The sequence below is a fragment of the Cynara cardunculus genome, unplaced genomic scaffold (genome assembly GCF_001531365.2).
Source record: "Cynara cardunculus var. scolymus isolate 2C unplaced genomic scaffold, CcrdV1 Un_Scaffold_2322, whole genome shotgun sequence".
Taxonomy (NCBI): Eukaryota; Viridiplantae; Streptophyta; class Magnoliopsida; order Asterales; family Asteraceae; genus Cynara; species Cynara cardunculus.
In genome coordinates, this window is record NW_020201048.1 from 6,030 (window position 1) to 23,594 (window position 17,565).

At 36.1% G+C, this 17,565-nt stretch overlaps 1 protein-coding gene across 1 annotated transcript; it reads left to right on the forward strand.

Moving 5' to 3' along the window:
- The first annotated feature begins 3,361 nt into the window (after positions 1 to 3,361).
- On the forward strand, positions 3,362 to 16,535 carry LOC112502992 (serine/threonine-protein kinase CDG1-like). The gene is made up of 9 exons (XM_025107034.1): positions 3,362 to 3,490; positions 3,777 to 3,874; positions 6,029 to 6,381; positions 10,657 to 11,100; positions 11,285 to 11,445; positions 15,413 to 15,486; positions 15,834 to 15,981; positions 16,143 to 16,292; positions 16,458 to 16,535. The coding sequence occupies exons 1-9, from the start codon at positions 3,362 to 3,364 to the stop codon at positions 16,533 to 16,535; spliced, it is 1,635 nt and encodes a 544-aa protein (XP_024962802.1).
- Positions 16,536 to 17,565: the final 1,030 nt, after the last annotated feature.

The following is a 17,565-nucleotide window of genomic DNA, read 5'->3' on the forward strand; positions in this document are numbered from 1 at the left end:
AAGAGAAGCAAAACTCAAAGTTTGCAACTTTGTGGTAGAAGGTTTCGTTTGGATAAGATTTGCATCCCCCTTTTCACCCATGTGACCAAGTCGCATATGCCACAACTAAGTCATATTTTGGGAAGTTCTTGATGGAGAAGCTACACCAGCAAAATCAATCAATTAGTACCCTCTAGGATGTACAAGGTGTTTTGTTCGACTCCTTTGAGTATCACCGATGAACCCTTGCTTATGTTCATAACTCCACCTTCACCTGAAAACTTACAACCCTTAGCTTCCAAAACTCCAAGAGATATTAAGTTTTTTGTCAAATGTGAAATATGTCTAACTTCTGTTAAGATTCTGGTTTTTCATCATCTGTTTGAATTTGGATGGTTCTGATACCCACGATTTTGCAAGCAGCATCATTGTCCATAACAATGTTACCTCCATTGAATTCCTCATAGGTGTCGAAACATTCCCTGTTAGGACACATGTGATAGGAGCAACCAGAATTTAATACCTACTTATCAGGTTGGTGAGGTATTACGTCTTCCACGAGAAGCAGATCCTCTTCAAAATCATTATCTATCCACCTTGTGCAACTGCCCTTGTGTTTTTTCTTCGGACAGTTGTTTTTCCAATAGTCGGGTTCTTCACAATAATTGCAGATGTCATTCGCTTTTGGTTCCTTGGGTTTGAATTGTTTCTTGATTTTCTTCTTCCCAGACTCGGACCCCTTTTCACTACTGACCATTAGACCAGCAGCATGATTTTCTACTGCTTCTTCGGATTCTTTATGGCGCTATTATATGGAATGTAGCGTTGACCTTACTTCTTCTAGAGACACAGCTTCTTTTCCAACAACATAAAATTGCACAAAATTTTCATATGCGATGGTAATGAAACCAACAATATAAGGGCAACATCCTCGTCATTTATTTTGACTCACATATTATGAAGGTCCAGTAATATATTATTTAGTTTGTCAAGGTGTTCTTTGAGAGGTGTACCTTCCATCATACGGATACCGAACAAACTTGCTTGAGAAGCAGGTTGTTAGTTAGAGATTTTGTCATGTATAAACTCTCCAACTTCAACCAGAGACCTGATGTCGTTTCTTTTCGTTTCTTTGTCTGCTACCTCGGTAATAACATCATCGGACAGGCATAGTAGGATCGTCGAATGTGACCTTTCTTCCAAAGATTCAAGACTATGGTCGACCTCAACGTTTGCAAGTTCCTTTTCAGATGCCTCCATTCTCTTTTGATAGTGATGCCCATAGTCCTTGTGACTTAAGAAAAATTCTCATCTTTATCTACCATAGATCAAAACTGTTTCTTCCTGTACACTTGTCGATTTTTATGCTCATTGGTGACATCGTTTCGCTTGATTACAAACACGGATGAGTAATGGACCGAACTGGATTTGGTACCAATTTGTTGTACGAAATCAAGAACCTCTATTGATCAAGAGAAGCAAAACAAAATATTAAATGTGGGATTGAAGTTAATAAAAGAGAAGAAGTTTTATTATACCGAAAGAAATAAACATATTACACTAGTTCCAGAGATGCTATGATGATGAACTAGTTCAGACTATTTTCTCCATAATTCTAGAACATCTATTAAGAGATACTTATAGATCCCTAGAATCTAATCTGATAAGGATAACTAAAAGTTTCCTAATCTAGGTATGATAAGGAAATCCCAAAAGTTACCAAAAACAAAAGAAATTCAAAGCATTATCTCAACAATAGATTTTATTTTTTGAAAACGTTCAACAAACTCACAGCGGCCCCCATATATCTAAACTCATGAACTTAAAACCTATGGGTTGTAGAGGCTTGACTAATACGACGAGAGTTTTGACGTGCATAGGAAGTGTTGTTAGTTTTCATATGCATGCATTAATTGTTGACATTTGGTGATATGTAACCAGTGATGATTTGTTCAAAGTTGGTAGTAATACTTTCTGAGTTATCATATTTCTGAGCTATGGGTGTAATTAATGATGCCAGCATTTATTATGCAACATTTTGTCCATAATTATATACACTACAATGATGGATGCATTTGTATATTTCATTTGGTAGTCACTGCACCTTAAATATAATAATATTTGTCCAGTTCTCTACTTCCCTCCATCTTAAATTAGTTTGGATGTTCTGCATTGCTGAACTACTCCTTTTTCTTGCTCAGTTGGTTACCAGATGCAGATAGAGAAAGTAAACATCAGAGCCATGGAAGAAGAAATCCAATTAAAACTTGAGATGTATGTCAAAATGCTACGGAGAAGTGCAGAAGACTGCAAAGAAGAAGGGGTAATAAATGTTTTTCATAATACCTAAAGTATCCTATATTGAGGTTTTCTCTTCAAACATTTAATGAGACAAGGGTGTTTTCTTACTATGATTTAAGACAAGAAACACCAAAACCAAAACCAAACTGACTCAGTAAATCCCACTTGAAAGTAGGGTGTGGCGGATGGTGAGATGAAAGATGTACGCATACCTGATCTCCATCTAAAAACAACTGTTGGTATATATATAAACCCCTGATTTATGCAAGAATGCGAATGAACAAGGACTAGTATATGGTGACTATAGAAAGAGAAAAAATGAGTATGAAAAAGTAATGAGTAGGTACTCTAAAAACATACAAAAAAGGTAGGTAAGGCAACGCATACAAAACAAGTTATATGTTTTATGCATTCACGATACAGTATGACCAGATAAAGATAATAAGGTGTTTTCCGGTTCGAAGTGCTACACTTTTACTATTGAACCTAGACATGATGATGAGTTTACCATTCTTAAATTAGAAACTCTACAGATCACTCTAAACTCACATCAACTTTAGTTAATTCTATTTCTAGCTATGGTTCTTCCTCCTATTTGTTTTGGTTGTGTTTTTGGTACGTGTTCATAATTAATTACGATATCTGATTTTTGGTGGTTAATTCACATGATTTCTTTTAGAGCTTAATGTGATAGATGCATGCTTTGTATGTATACATTGTCCTTTATGAGATTCCACAATGCTTTTGTTCCTTTTTTAATGTTGTACAACATCCTTTTGAAAGTCAAGGTCATTGATGGTAGATAATCTTTGTTGCTTATGTTTTCTGTGACCAACTTGACAAAAGTTGCTTCCCTTCTCCTAATGCTACTAACTCCCTTTACTCTCACGTTCGAAAGCTTTACAGGCTAATCTATTTGATGGGGTATTATTTATGAAACCACCCTACATATCCAACCACATCCCTGATCCAACTATAGGAGGCTTGCAGAAACTGCATCTAATTGTACTATAGGAGGTTGGGCATGGGTTGAGCCGTAGGGGACCAGCGTCAGCGTCGGTTTCTGTTTGCGCCATTTTCTATGCCAACTTTCGAGCTTCTTTTGAGTCCGTTTTCTTCTTTTCCTGATTATATGCTGAAAACCTCATTAACTGTTGGAACCTCGCTGTATCAGAATGTCATGCTCAGTGATTGGCAAAAAGTTGAGAAGGTAAATAAAATGGAAAATTCTAAAAACATGCCTTCAATATAAGCTAGCAAAACATTATTTTTGTGACTTTTTACTCTGGCAGGCAAACTGTAGCTGAGATATTTGTTGTTATCTAGATTAACTTTACCTATTCCATTATCATCTAATATTGCAACATAAGTTTGGTTTAGACATTTCAAGTTCATCCACATCTCCCCATTAATTAATGTATTTTCTTGAGCACCTAATTCTTTATTAGATGTGTTCATTTTATGGGTTATTTTCTTTCTCCACCTGATTTTTTTAGGTTGACATAGAAGTGAAGATTACTTGTGGAACTCCTACTAAAAAGATTATTCAACAGGAGGCTTCAGCATGTAATGCAACATGGGTCATCCTTGATAGGTAGGCTTTAATTAATTATAATTAATGAAACAAGTGAAGTTTCCAACTCTTACTGTTTAGCTCAATATATTGCAACAGATTTGTTATTGTAGTTTCTAGTACCAACTTAAAGTTATTGCCTTTATTTTACTAGTCGACGCATCTTAAAGCCACTGGCCGGCAAACTTCGAGGTTGGATTTGGCACTTTACATATAAAGTTTATTGTATGTGTCAAAAATTAATGACTCGAGGAACTATTGGATTGAGATTATGCCAAGATGGATCATATTGTTTCCTGTCAAACTTCGTCAACGCATATTATCGAAGAATTGGTAGTTATAGTCTAGAGCTCAAATAAGTGATAAGATGGAAAACTTCATTGTTAGGGTTTGGTTAATTGTATTATATGTCGCATTAACCTAACAACATATTGTTAGGTCTTTTAAAGTATTTCTAAGCATGATTTGACTTGTAGTGCAACTAAAGAAATCTTCTTTCTTTGTAATTTTCTATATATAATACAACAGGAAATCAAAATAATTTTAGAAGATACATTCCTACACTAACAATGGAAAGCTATAAATCTAGAGCTAAATAAGGAACTATTACAACAAAATAGTAGGAGAGAAACATGGAGAACATCATGGAAATTTATACTCTCCCTCAAGGTGGAACATGTAAATTTCGCATGCCCAACTTGTTGAGTAAAGACTCAAGTTGTTGAGTTCCCAATGCTTTGGTAAAGAGATCTGCTATATGCATCTTCGTATCAATGTGAAGTGGCTATATTTCTTGAGTTTTGACTCGTTCTCTAACGAAGTAACAATCCATCTCGACATGTTTGGTGTGTTCATGGAAGACTATTGTTTGCGATATGTTGAGCCTCTTAATTGTCACAAAAGAGGGGTATAGGTCCGTTTTGCTTAGCTTCAAGGTTCTTTAGGAGCCAACGCATCCATATGATTTCACTAACGGTGGTGGCCATGGCACGTTACTCGGCTTCAGCCGAGGAGCGAGAGACAACTGACTGTTTCTTTGACTTCCATGGGAACGGGGCTCCCCCCAAGATTAAGACGTATCCCGTTCGTGACCTCGTGAAAGAACATCCAAGCCAATCAGCATCGCAATATGTGACTAACTTGGTTCCCCCTACTTTGGAAAGCAAACAGTTGTCCTGGTGTTGCCTTTAGATATCTCAGAACCCTTGTAGCCGCATCCATGTGTTTTTGCTGAGAATCAGAGACGAATTGGCTTAGAACATTTATAGAGTATATGAGGTCAGGTCTTGTGGCTTGGAGATATAGCAACCTCCCCACAAGTCTTCGGTACATGTTGGCATCCACACGAAGCTCTCCATTGTCCTTTTTGAGTTTCAAGTTTTGCTCCATTGGAAAAGAGCATGGCCGACACCCTAGCATCCCACTGTCTTCTAAAATGTCTAGGGTGTATTTTCTTTGGATTAGGACTAGACTATCCATCATTCGAGCTACTTCTTTTCCAAGTAAGTAGTTCAAAGGGCCAAGGTCTTTGATGCTAAAACTCTTGTCAAGATAGGTCTTTGTTTCTTGGATTTTGTCTTGATCATTTCCTACTTCTATTACCTTTCTACGATCCAAGTTGCACGTCTTTTCCCACCTGCAGCTTGAGGGGCATAACCAATATCTCTTATAGGATAATTAGTTTCATCTTATACCATATCTCTTGTATCATAAGTAGTATTATATCCCAAGTATTATTCTATTGTAGATACTAAATATGGTAAGATTGCTAGTCCATCTGTAATGTGTATCTTAGTCAACACATTTAGGTTAATCAATCAATAAAATTCTTTGAACTTTATAATAAAGAAACTCGAAAGGATGTTAAATAACAGTGGGCAACATAAATTCATGCATGTTAACCACACTTTTTAGCTGAAGTATTTTCAACTTATGAACAACAGTCATTGTTGCTGGAAGAAATATGATAAAGTTGATGGTTGTCCATTTGAGCTGGATTAATTCTTATTACTTTTGTTTGTGAGCATCCCACATGATATTGAGGCATGCATGATTTAACATAATCTATGCCAACACGACGTAATCCCTCTAGTTACAGTCCTTTTAGATGGACACTCATTTTTCTGATTTAATGAATATTTAGATTATATTTCAATTCAATTTAATTTGTGACAGGCATTTGAAACGGGATGAGAAGTTTTACCAAGGTCAAATCCTTTGCAAGCTTGCATTAGTTGCAGATGATTGGAGCATAAGGATTTTGACCACTGAGCCCACTACTGGCACAGATAACACCGAGATTAAAGTGGTTCTTTACAGGTCAAAGCATGTTCAGTTGTCAGCTCCACCGGACACGGAAAATGTGGACCAGTCAATTATCTCTCATAGTTACTCTGCATCCTTTGGTTCATTTGAAAACCTTGAAATGCCTTCAAAGAAACATCTGACTTCATTGATGCATAAGTCGTGGGGTCAAGGTTCCATATTAACTGACGATATTCATTGTGCATCAAAGCAAGACGGATCAGGTCAGGAACTGCTATCACATTTTTGCACAAATGGTGTTTTCTGTTATATTTCACAAATAGTAGGGTACACAATATATAGAGATTATTTAGGAAGCTATTTTATGGCTAAACAAAAAAACACAGCTACCATATGATTGTGATATCCCTTGAATGAGGACATATATTCCCATGTTTAATATTTCCATACAAGGTTAATGGAAATCTCAAAAAATTGGCAGATTGAGATTAAGCCAACACTCCCCCTCAAGTTGATCTTTAGATTTAACGAAAGGGAACTGAATGATCCTCTCTACCAAGTTCTGCTTGATGAAATGTCGATCTATCTGCACACGCTTTCGGTGGTTGTCTTCAACTGGGTTTTGGGATATGGTGATAGCAGCCTTGTTGTCACAAAATAAATTCATTTCCTAGTAAAGAGGAAATTCGACCTCTGTTAGCAACTTCTTAATCCAAACAAGTTCACATAATCCTTTTGCCATGCCTCAAAACTCAGCCTCAGCACTGGACAGGGCTACCACCATTTGTTTATTGCTCCTCCACGTAACTCACGTGGGGTTTGGTTTGCAGAATGTTTTTGGATGGAATCGAATTTGTTAAAGGAATTTAACTTTAAGGAATTGGAATGGTACGTTATCAGGTTTGACCACCTGGTTTTGACAGACATTAGAATGGAATATGTTAAGGATTTGAAATCTGTCTGTTTGGTTCACAAGATAGTAGCTTTAGAATTGAAATAAAATATTAGTAAATGACCAAAATGCCTTCTTTAAAAATTTTATTTTTTGTAAAACTAAAAATATTTTAATAAAATAATTATTTAATATGTAAAATAATATAAAATACACAAATAACCAAACGACATTACTAATTCAACGGTGATGACGGTGGTCCGTAGTGGTTCAGATGGTAGTGGTCTGCGGTGATTCAGATAGAGGTGGTCAACGATAGTTCCAGATCGGTGGTGGTTGTTCAAAACGTTGGTGGTCGGCGGTGTGCGACGGTGATTCAGATCAGTGGTAGTCACCGATGGTCGGCAGTGGTTCAGATCGGTGGTGGTCAGAGGTGCTTGAGGTGGCGACAGTCGGATGTGGTTCATATCGGCGATGGATCAGATCGGTGGTTGTTCAGATCGGTGATGGTCGACGGTGGTTCATATTGGCGGTGGTCAACGGTGATTCAGATCGATAGTAGTTGGGGATGGTTCATATCGATGGTGGTCCATGGTGGTTTAGATGTCAGTGATAGGGCAGTGGTTCAGATCAACGGTCGTGGGCAGTGGTGGTCGGTAGTGATTTAGATGGTGATGCTCAGCGGTGGTGGTCGACAGTGATTCAAATGGCGATGCTCAGCGGTGGTGGTCGACAGTGATTTCGATGGCGATGGTCTCAGATGGCGGTGGTCGTAAATAGTTGTGGCCGTCGGTGATTCAGATCAACGATGGTCGAAGGTGGTCAATGATGGTCATATTGGGTTTTATGAGTTTAAAGTATATTGGGTTAAGGGCATATTTGACATTATGAAAATAGATAATTTCATTCCATCAAAATACCATGTAGTTGCTAAGAAATGTTAAAGTTATTTATTTGTGAAATTTGTAGGATTTTGAAGATTCCTTTCGTGAAAAAGAATGAATCAACCGAGGGAATGAAATTTAGTCAATGGAATTCAATATTCCAATTCAATCAGATTCCTTCAGAATATGCGAAACACATGCCCCCTAAGTTTCCTGCTGATTACTTTAGCTACCATAGAATTCAAATTACAACACCCATATGGTCTTCACTCGGGTTATGCGTTAATTGGCTCACTACACTTAGGACTTAAGTAATGCATGGATGAGTGTGAGATAAGTAACTGAGCTTCCCTACTAGTCTTTAATACCTAACTCTATCAGTTGGCACCTGGTCCAAATATTCCCCAACCTTGTGATTCTCCATGATTGGTGTCTCCATGGATGGACTCTATATAGGAATCCCACTTCCACCAATAAGTCTAATATGTATTTTTGTTGGGAGAGAAATGTGCCTTTTCTTGATCTCACTACCTCTATTCCAAAAAATACTTGAGGCCTCCCAAGTTCATCATTTCAAATTCGATAGATAATTGCTTTTGATGTCTTGAGATCTCGGCCGCATCATTAATTATCATATCGTCTACATAGACTGTCAACGTTGTCACCTTGTTTCGTTAGTGTTTTAGGAAGAGGGTGCGGCCAGAGTTAATTTGGTGATAACCACGTTCATAGCCGAACTGAGTTGGCCAAACCACGTTCGTGGTGACTATTTTAACCCATACAACGCCTTCTCCAATTTACAAAAGATTTTGCTCCTGCCTAATCCTATCTATCCTGGTAGAGAGTATCCACGTAAACTTCCTCATCAAGCTTTCCATGAAGGAAAGCATTATTCACGTCAAGTTGATGTAGTGGCCGGTCAAAATTTGCCGCAACAGATATTAAGACTCTAACGGTGTTCAATTTCGCTACCGGTGAGAAGGTTTCTGGGTAGTCTATGCCATATGTTTGGGTAAAACCCTTTACCACCAATCCATCAATTGATCCATCTATCTTATATTTTATTGAGAACACCCATTTGCATCCCACTGATTTTTTCCCCTCCCGTGATGAGTTTCAAGTGTTATTATTCTTTAACGCCTCAAGTTCTTCCTGCATTGCTTTTGCCCATCTTGGATCAGACAATTCTTCTTCAACCCTACTTGAAATATGGCAAGAGGATAGTGTTGGGGTGAAATTCTTGAGTGCTTGGATAGACCTTGGGTTTATCTGTTTGGTGGTTTTCCACAATGGTGTCTAACAGGCAAATTCAAAACCAGTAGAAGAATCCAAAATATTCGTTTATATATAACGGTGTAGTATAGTACTTACCTCAGGGACGCTCTGAGGCAGAGGCGGGTCTTTAGGTACTAAGGAGTGAGGGGACTGAAAATTTTCTGCTTCTTCGTTTTCAGGTTCTTCTACTTGTATTTCTGGTTCTTCAATGTTTGGTGGTACCTCATGCAGTCATCCTCTCTATTAGCAGTTCCATGCTCATGCAAGGGGGCCAACAACCAATTTGGCTCTTCTACTTGAGTCTCCTCCTGAAGGGAAGAATTGGGTATCGGTGGAGAGTAGAAGTATTCAGATGGTGATATAGTTTTTATTAGTGGTCGGGTCAGAACACCTGAATCCTTTCTTGTGTAAACCATATCCCAAGAATAAGCACCGGACAACACATGTGTCTAGTTTGGTATGTTGATTCTTGTGGAGGTAGACAAAAGCAAACACACCTGAAGGGATATATGAGTAGGGAGGCTTAGTAAGGGAGTTTAAAATGTAGGATTTTAGATGGGTACACAACTGTAGCCACCACATCCCCTAATGGAAACTCACTACCATTGCGCCAAGGAGTAAAGCAAAGCACGGGAAGTTGCCAACTCGTGATCAACTAAATTTGCATCTAGGAAATGTTTGTTGACTCTAGTACTTGATAGTCATTAAGTCTAAAGGTAGAACATCATGTCTGCTGCATATACAGATTTTTTGAGAGCTATTGATTTTTTGGGTGCGCATATTACCAGGATATGTAACTAGGATATACGTGCTATCACCATTCTGTTTCCTAAAGGTCATAAGTTAAGGTCTTCCTATTATTATTTACTTCCCCTTAAAGTAGTGAAGATTTCAGTCAGTTAAGCAACAAGGGATTTATTGAACCCTTTCGTTGGTCCGGGCATTCGGTTTTTTACTACCACTCGTGAAATGACACATCGAGAACATTTAAGCATTATGAGATTTTGATAGCAGGTTCTTTTTGGTTATTTCTCATGCCAATTGGTTTTTGCCTACAACCTACAGTTCCACCAAGTCACTATTGGGTTTAAGATTTCTTTTAACTTAATCTGTTGATGTAGGAAAATGCACCATTGGAAATGGACAAACTTGAAGGTTGGGTAATAAGGTCATGGTACCTACCAGTTAAGATGGGTTGAAAAGAGAATACGGTAGTATATATGCACACAATCGTCAAATGACTGCATTGTTTGGAATAGCATTCTATTGAAATTTGCTCCAACTCAATTAAGTATGGGCCATTATGAATTCATTACCCTGATGCATCCAAAATGAATAATATTATAATGATTGTAGAATCAGTAAAGAATGAAATGCAATTTATATTGTATGTTTTTATTAATTATTATACTTTAGGTGTAATGTTATATCTTCAAATGCAAGGCAGTGCATCTGAGTCTCTCATATTACTTGGATCTCTTAAGCAGGTAGCCTATCTCGAGCTGGAAATAAGCATAGCAATGCTTCACTGATCATTGGAACAAGTCCTAGGAGAAAGAGATCGTCTACTACCCCTGTTCTATGTGATGCTTGTGGGATGACGACAGAATTGTATATCAAAGAATCCATGAAATTTAGTTTCTCAGAGATACATCTTGCAACAAATTATTTTTCGGATGAGAATTTGCTAGGTGAAGGAGGTTATGGTCGAGTTTACAAGGGTCAGCTCAGTGATGGGCAGATCATTGCTGCTAAGGTGCGGAAACAAGCCAGCACACAAGGATTTGAAGAATTTCATTCCGAAATATATGTTCTGAGTTTTGCACGACACAGAAACATTGTGGTGCTGTTGGGTTATTGCTGCAAGGAAAACATTAACATATTGGTTTATGAATATATCTGCAATAGATCACTTGAGTGGCATCTCTTTGGTAAGCAACTTATTAGATTGTTTTCCTAAAACCATTCCTATATCACTGGTATTTTAGCTATTTGTTAATCAAATATATTTTACTAATAGGTTTCATTTCAGCATATCTCTTCTATTATTCTAACGCTGGCACCTTTTTCTTTGCTTCTTTTTTCTACTTTTTATTTTATTTCATGGATTAATAGATCAATCAGCAAATGGTCTTGAATGGCATCAAAGACATGCAATAGCTATAGGGACTGCCAAAGGATTGAGATTTCTTCATGAAGAGTGTCGCAGTAGTCCAATCATTCATCGGGATCTTCGACCAAGCAATATATTGCTCACACATGACTTCGTGCCTATGGTAATTTTTACCAAGCAATATATTGCTTAAACTTGTATTTTAATGGGTTTTCCTATAATTTTTGGTTTGTCGTGGAGGTGGATGAAAAAGGACTAACTTATTTATCAGATGCTTGGGTGCTTTGTTCCCATTTATGGAACATAAATGCCTTTGTTGTTCAACTAGGTTTCTTCATCTAGTACTTTAGTATGTCGATGAGGTTCTTAGGAAACTAAGCAGTCAGGCATGAGTCCTCTATTGAGGTACTCGACTGTTGTTTCCTTGTATGGCGATGAAGAAACAGAGGATGCAGTTCCTATGATATGTAGGTTGACCATGCAAAATGCATAGGTGTGTTCCAAGACAGTCGTTCGTAATGTACCAGACGTGATAGTTAATATATTAAGTAAAGACTGCTACTGACAGGGAATGACATTGGTCCGCTAAACATGGGTGTTGAGGGTCTACTTTGGGGTTTAATGATAATAAATTGTGTAGTGATAAGAGGGATTAGAGTTGTTAGTAAAGGGTCTTTGGTTTCAGTTGTCTTTAGGGTAATCTAGTGTTGATTATGGAAGGTTTCTAGCTTGCCCATCTTATTGTGACAATATCTACTTGAAAACCTTATAAATAGTCATATAGCCCCTTAACAGGGCGGTCCCCGGGGAGGTCAGCACGGGCGCACGCTCAGGACCCAAAAATATCAGGTGCCCAAATTTTTTCCTTAAAATACAATAGTAGTCTAAAAGAATTTAATAAATTAAAGAAACCCAAAAAATTGTAACATATAATAAAAGGCAAAAAGAATTTAGTAGATAATAAGCGCCAAAAAATATATTAACTAATTATATTGGAGAAGAAAAATAAAATAAAATTGGTCATTCATTATATAATATTTTATGTCTCTCTAATTATTTTTTTATCTCTAACAAGGTGCAAAAATATTGGCTATTGTCATCTCTATATGTTTGACTGTTTTTGTGGTTCAACAATTCAACGTTAATATCACGTGCTTGCTATTGCTATATATTTTTGTTGGATATTTCTATCAATTTCTGTTTTTATTGACTATTGTTATTTGGTTATGTCGTTCTAATTGTTTTTGTTGACTATTGTTATCTATTTTTGCTTTTACATAAAATATTTTACTATTGTTTGACAATCAATATATTGTTCTTATAATTTATGACGTGTTTCATGGTTTTGTGATTAATCAATAAATTTTTTATACTAGAAGTATTTAGTAATGTCTCTTATATATGTCATGTTCCATAAACTTTTAATCTTAATATCTTATTTTAGTTGAGCAAAAAAAAATAGAATTTAAATATTTTCATCAATTGTTTGACTTACGTATTTTTCATTGAATTCCACCACACCACAATATTCTATTTAAGTGCTCAAACAATCATTTGTTGAGTTTGCATATTATATGTTTAATTCATTATTTATTTTTATTGGATCTCAATAGATCATCTTCTCCTTCATATTCTTATTGATCCTCATTTGTCTACTTGTTTTAGAAAACCTTGATAATCTTCTTTATTATTGATCTCTCATTGACCCTCACGATTACTTCATTCATAAGAATTCTCTTTTTGTATCAAAATAACACATATTTCTTGTTATGAATTAAAAAAATTCTTACCTTTTATAAGAATTTATCAACCATAGTTTCTATAATCTTGATTTCAAATTACCTAATAAGAAGTACGTAAATTTAAGTACTTTCTTATATATCTATAATAAAGATAAATAAGACTTATTTTCTCAGTAAATTATTAGCATTTTTTATACTCAATTTTATACTAATGAAAAACATTTATTCGTACTTACCGATAGTCACTACAAGAAAAGTGAGCTTTGATGATACGTCTTTTAGCGAAGACATGTTTCCGCCACAAGTTATAGTGACAACATGTTGTTGTTATATATTTTTTCTAATGATAAATGGACTTTTAGCGACAACAAAAGTCGTTGCTAAAAGCCTTGTTTCTTGCGGTGAGCCTTCTTTTTACGTTTGTCCAGGGCATAAAATGTCAGGAACGGGCCTGCCCCTCAATTTCTACTTAGGCACAATGTGGTGCACCTTATATACAGATCTATCCCATGGATGTGAGCATGGGCGGACCTAATGTGGTGGCATGGGTGGCAAGTGCCACCGTATTATTTCGCGGCCGAAGGGTAAAAAAATTTAGGTTTGTTAACGGTGCTACCGTATCGTTTTAGAAGGTGCTACCGTATTTCCCTGAAATCCAAATGGTGCAACTAAAACCCAAACAAAACAAAGCCCAAATAACCAAAACCATACTTTTTGTAATTATTTTTGGGTATATATAGACCGTTTTTCAAAAGTTGAAGAAGCGTCGGGTACAAGTTTAGGAGTTTGTAAACGAACCGAACGAACAGGAACGGAGGCTTGTTCATGTTCGTTCGTTTAACTTAACTGAACAAACGAACGAACACGAACGGTAAACGAACGAAAATCTTTGTGTTCGTGTTCGTTCGTTTAGAAATAAGGTGTGTTCGTATTCGTTTATGTTCGTTCGTAAACATGCTAAACGAACGTAAACGAACAAACATAAATGAATGAGCTAAACGAACATTAATAAATATTATTTGAATTCAAAGTAAATAAATAAAAGATAATATATTAAACTTAATATATAAACGAACATAAACAAATGAATATAAACGAACGGTACATGAACGAACGTTCACGAACATAAATGAACGAACGAGACTCTTGTTCATGTTCGTTCGTTTAACTAAACGAACAAAAGAAAATAGTTCATGTTCGTTCATTTATTAACTAAAGGAACATAAACGAACTTCCTGCCGAACGGTCAGCGTTCGTTTACAGCCCTATCGGTACCATAAAAACCATATTTTTTATAATTATTTTTAGATGTATATTATACTATATTAATTATATGGTGTCACCATTTGAAAAAAATTCTGGGTCCGTCCGTGGATGTGAGGACAAGTACCTCCGGAGTGCTTGTCTACTTTAACATCCTAGGGAAGTAGATCATGAACCATTTATGTAACAGTGCACACATGTTAAAACTCATGCCTCTGTTGTAATTTAAGTGCCCTAGGTCTGAAAGCATAGTTAGAAGAACTGCATTATTTTGAATCAGTTCCTGTAATGCATCTTAAAAAGTTAGACATTAGGCATGAAACATGACTAGTTTCTTTTGTACTTTGACAAAGGGTGCAAAATGGAAGCGAAGGATTAAATGGAAATGAAGAGACATATATACAGATGGAAGAAGTATAACAATTGTTTGACATTTATATAAGATAATGACGGCAAGAGCATTTGGTGCTGCATTGTTAAGCACAAATATGTTTTTTTTTTCCTTTTTAACGTGATAGATAGTATTTCTAAAAGCTACTAGTTATCAGGCCCAAGGTACTGTGGGTGATCACACAGGACCAATTGATATCAAACCAAACCAAACAAGCCAATTATATCTGGGTGGGTCTTGGGGGATGTATGCAGGCATGACTTCTAGTCTAAAGAGTTGAGCGGTTGTTTCGATGCAGACCCGGGCTTGTGAAAAGTGTGCAAACTAAAAAAAAAGTTTATGGGAAGCAAAATATTTGATCTTGCACTAACGAGATGGAAGTAGAAAGCAAAAAAACATGCAGAATGCTGAAGTATTGACCTCCAGTTGTTGGAGGAGCTTTATGTTAGCTTCTCAATTCGTTACACAAACGTATTTCTATAAAAATGGATTCTGTAGAAGCTAGCTAGAACCAAGTAAGCAACTCCTGTGTTCATGTCCTTCCTAAGTATTTTTCAGATCTGCCTTTCTCTCTCCCACACATTTTTCACAAGCCGGGTTTGGTTACATTTTACTTTGGGCGAGATATAATTTGGTTTGTTCTTTGAGTGGTCACTTGAAACCTTAATTGACAAGTTATAGAAATTATGTCATATTTTGGTTTCTTCTAATTCAAGTTATGTTTATTCACACAGTTAGGTGACTTTGGCCTTGCAAAATGGAAGACAAATGATTCTCCTATTCAGACTAGAATACTTGGTACATTGGGGTGAGAAGCTGTCTAAAATTGCCTTGAATTCTTCATGATATTATGTTTTATGAGAGTACATACATGCTGCATAATTAATTAAACTGACTGGAAAAGAAATGGTAGAAGCTTTGTCGAACTGAAACTAAAATGTATAAAAAATGAAAAAGCAAACTGGAAAAAAATCAATATCCTTAGATAGTCTTGTCTCTTACTGTGTTAGATTAATATTAATAGTGGAGTATAATACAAAGCAGACTGTTGTAGCTACTAGTACAGTACTATTATCAAATAGGGGTTAACAAGGGAATGTAGTTACTTTAGGAGATGGAAGATGAATAATTGATGAGTTGTTTTACATTTTGCAGTTATCTTGCGCCAGAGTATGCAGAGAATGGTATGGTTTCTGTGAGAACAGATGTTTACGCATACGGCATTACTCTTATACAACTAATATCAGGACGAAAGGCTGTTAGTTCAAATAGTGAAGATCACCATCAATCCCTGAGACAATGGGTATGACATTTGGGTTTGAAACTAATTATAAGTTCTGATCACAATCAATCTTGTAATATATATATATATATACATATATTCATTTCTTGTATTAATATCTTTCTTATGATATATATATATATACATTCATTTCTTGTCTTAATATCTTTCTTGTAATACAGGCGGAACCATTAGTTGAGAGCCTTGCTTTGCATGATCTAATTGATCAACGCTTGGGTGATTCATATGACCCCTTTGAACTGTATCACATGGCCAAAACAGCGTATTTGTGTGTGAAAGTTGACCCTGAGAAACGTCCATCCATGGGAGAGGTAATTACTATTTGTTTTATGCATCAATAATCTTACTGCATACAAATTGTGTTTTAAGACATATATGCATACACTTTGGTTATTTATTTAAATTGAAGTAGACTTGATTACCCTCATCTACAACTAATTTGAGGTAAAGCTATTGATGAAACTTGATTACTTCAGGTTGTGCAGCTTCTCGAAGGGGAAACCGACCATTTCAAAAATTTGACGGACCAGTTTCTCCCACATTACAACCATTGATGCATTACACACTCCTACTCCTCATTCCTCACTTATAATCTGATTCCTTCAAGTTGAACTTGTTATAATCAAGGAGGAAGAAAGGATTGGTGCAATGGGAATCAAGCTTAGCTGATATGATATATAACATCTATTCAACAGTCTGTTCATCCATCTTTAGTTGCATCCATTTACTTATATATCTTTATACCACATTTAGGCTTCTTAATAGCAAGCTATTACATACAACCATTTCTTTTCAAATTCGTGAATGATTTTTTTTAGTGGCACCTTTTTTCTGCAATATTTAATAGCAGCTACAAATTCATAACAAAAACCAGATTATATATTCCAAAAGTTGGATGTTATGTTTCAAATTAAATCTTCTAATAGATCATTGTTATCTATGTATGTATAATGTTTTATTGATACTAGAGTAAATTACAGATTTGGTCCCTAAGGTATGTCAATACTTACGGATTTGGTCTTTTATCTTTATTTATCAGAAAAGAAACCTCCACGTATGTAGTTTTTATGAATATGGTCCCTTACACTAACGGTCATCCAACTTTTTCGTTGACTATGAGGGTGAATTGGTCATTTCAACATTCTTGATTTGTTAACTCATAACTGTTATGATTTTAATATTTCACTGCTATCTAGAATTAAAGATGTCTGATTTTGATAGTTCTGCTCCTACATCATCATTTGCTCCGTCTCAATCTACTCCTGAAACTAGGAAATGGAAAGCTACAAAAACAAGATCTCAAGTCTGGGATCAGTTTGAGAAAGTTTTAAATAGTGAGGATGTGTTGGTTACAGGAAAGTGTCAATATTTTGGGAAATGTATGTGGCCAAAGGTAAAAAAGCAAGGCGCTTCCTCAAAATGTCACATTCTTTATTACCTTAAAAAGCCACATTCTAAAGAAATCAAATAATCTATGTTGACATTCCAAGCTTCCAAGTCTGAAAATAGTGAAAATGTTTTTACTAATTGGGTATTTAATCAAGAGGCTGTTCGGAAAGCATTGGCGAAGATGCTTATAATCGA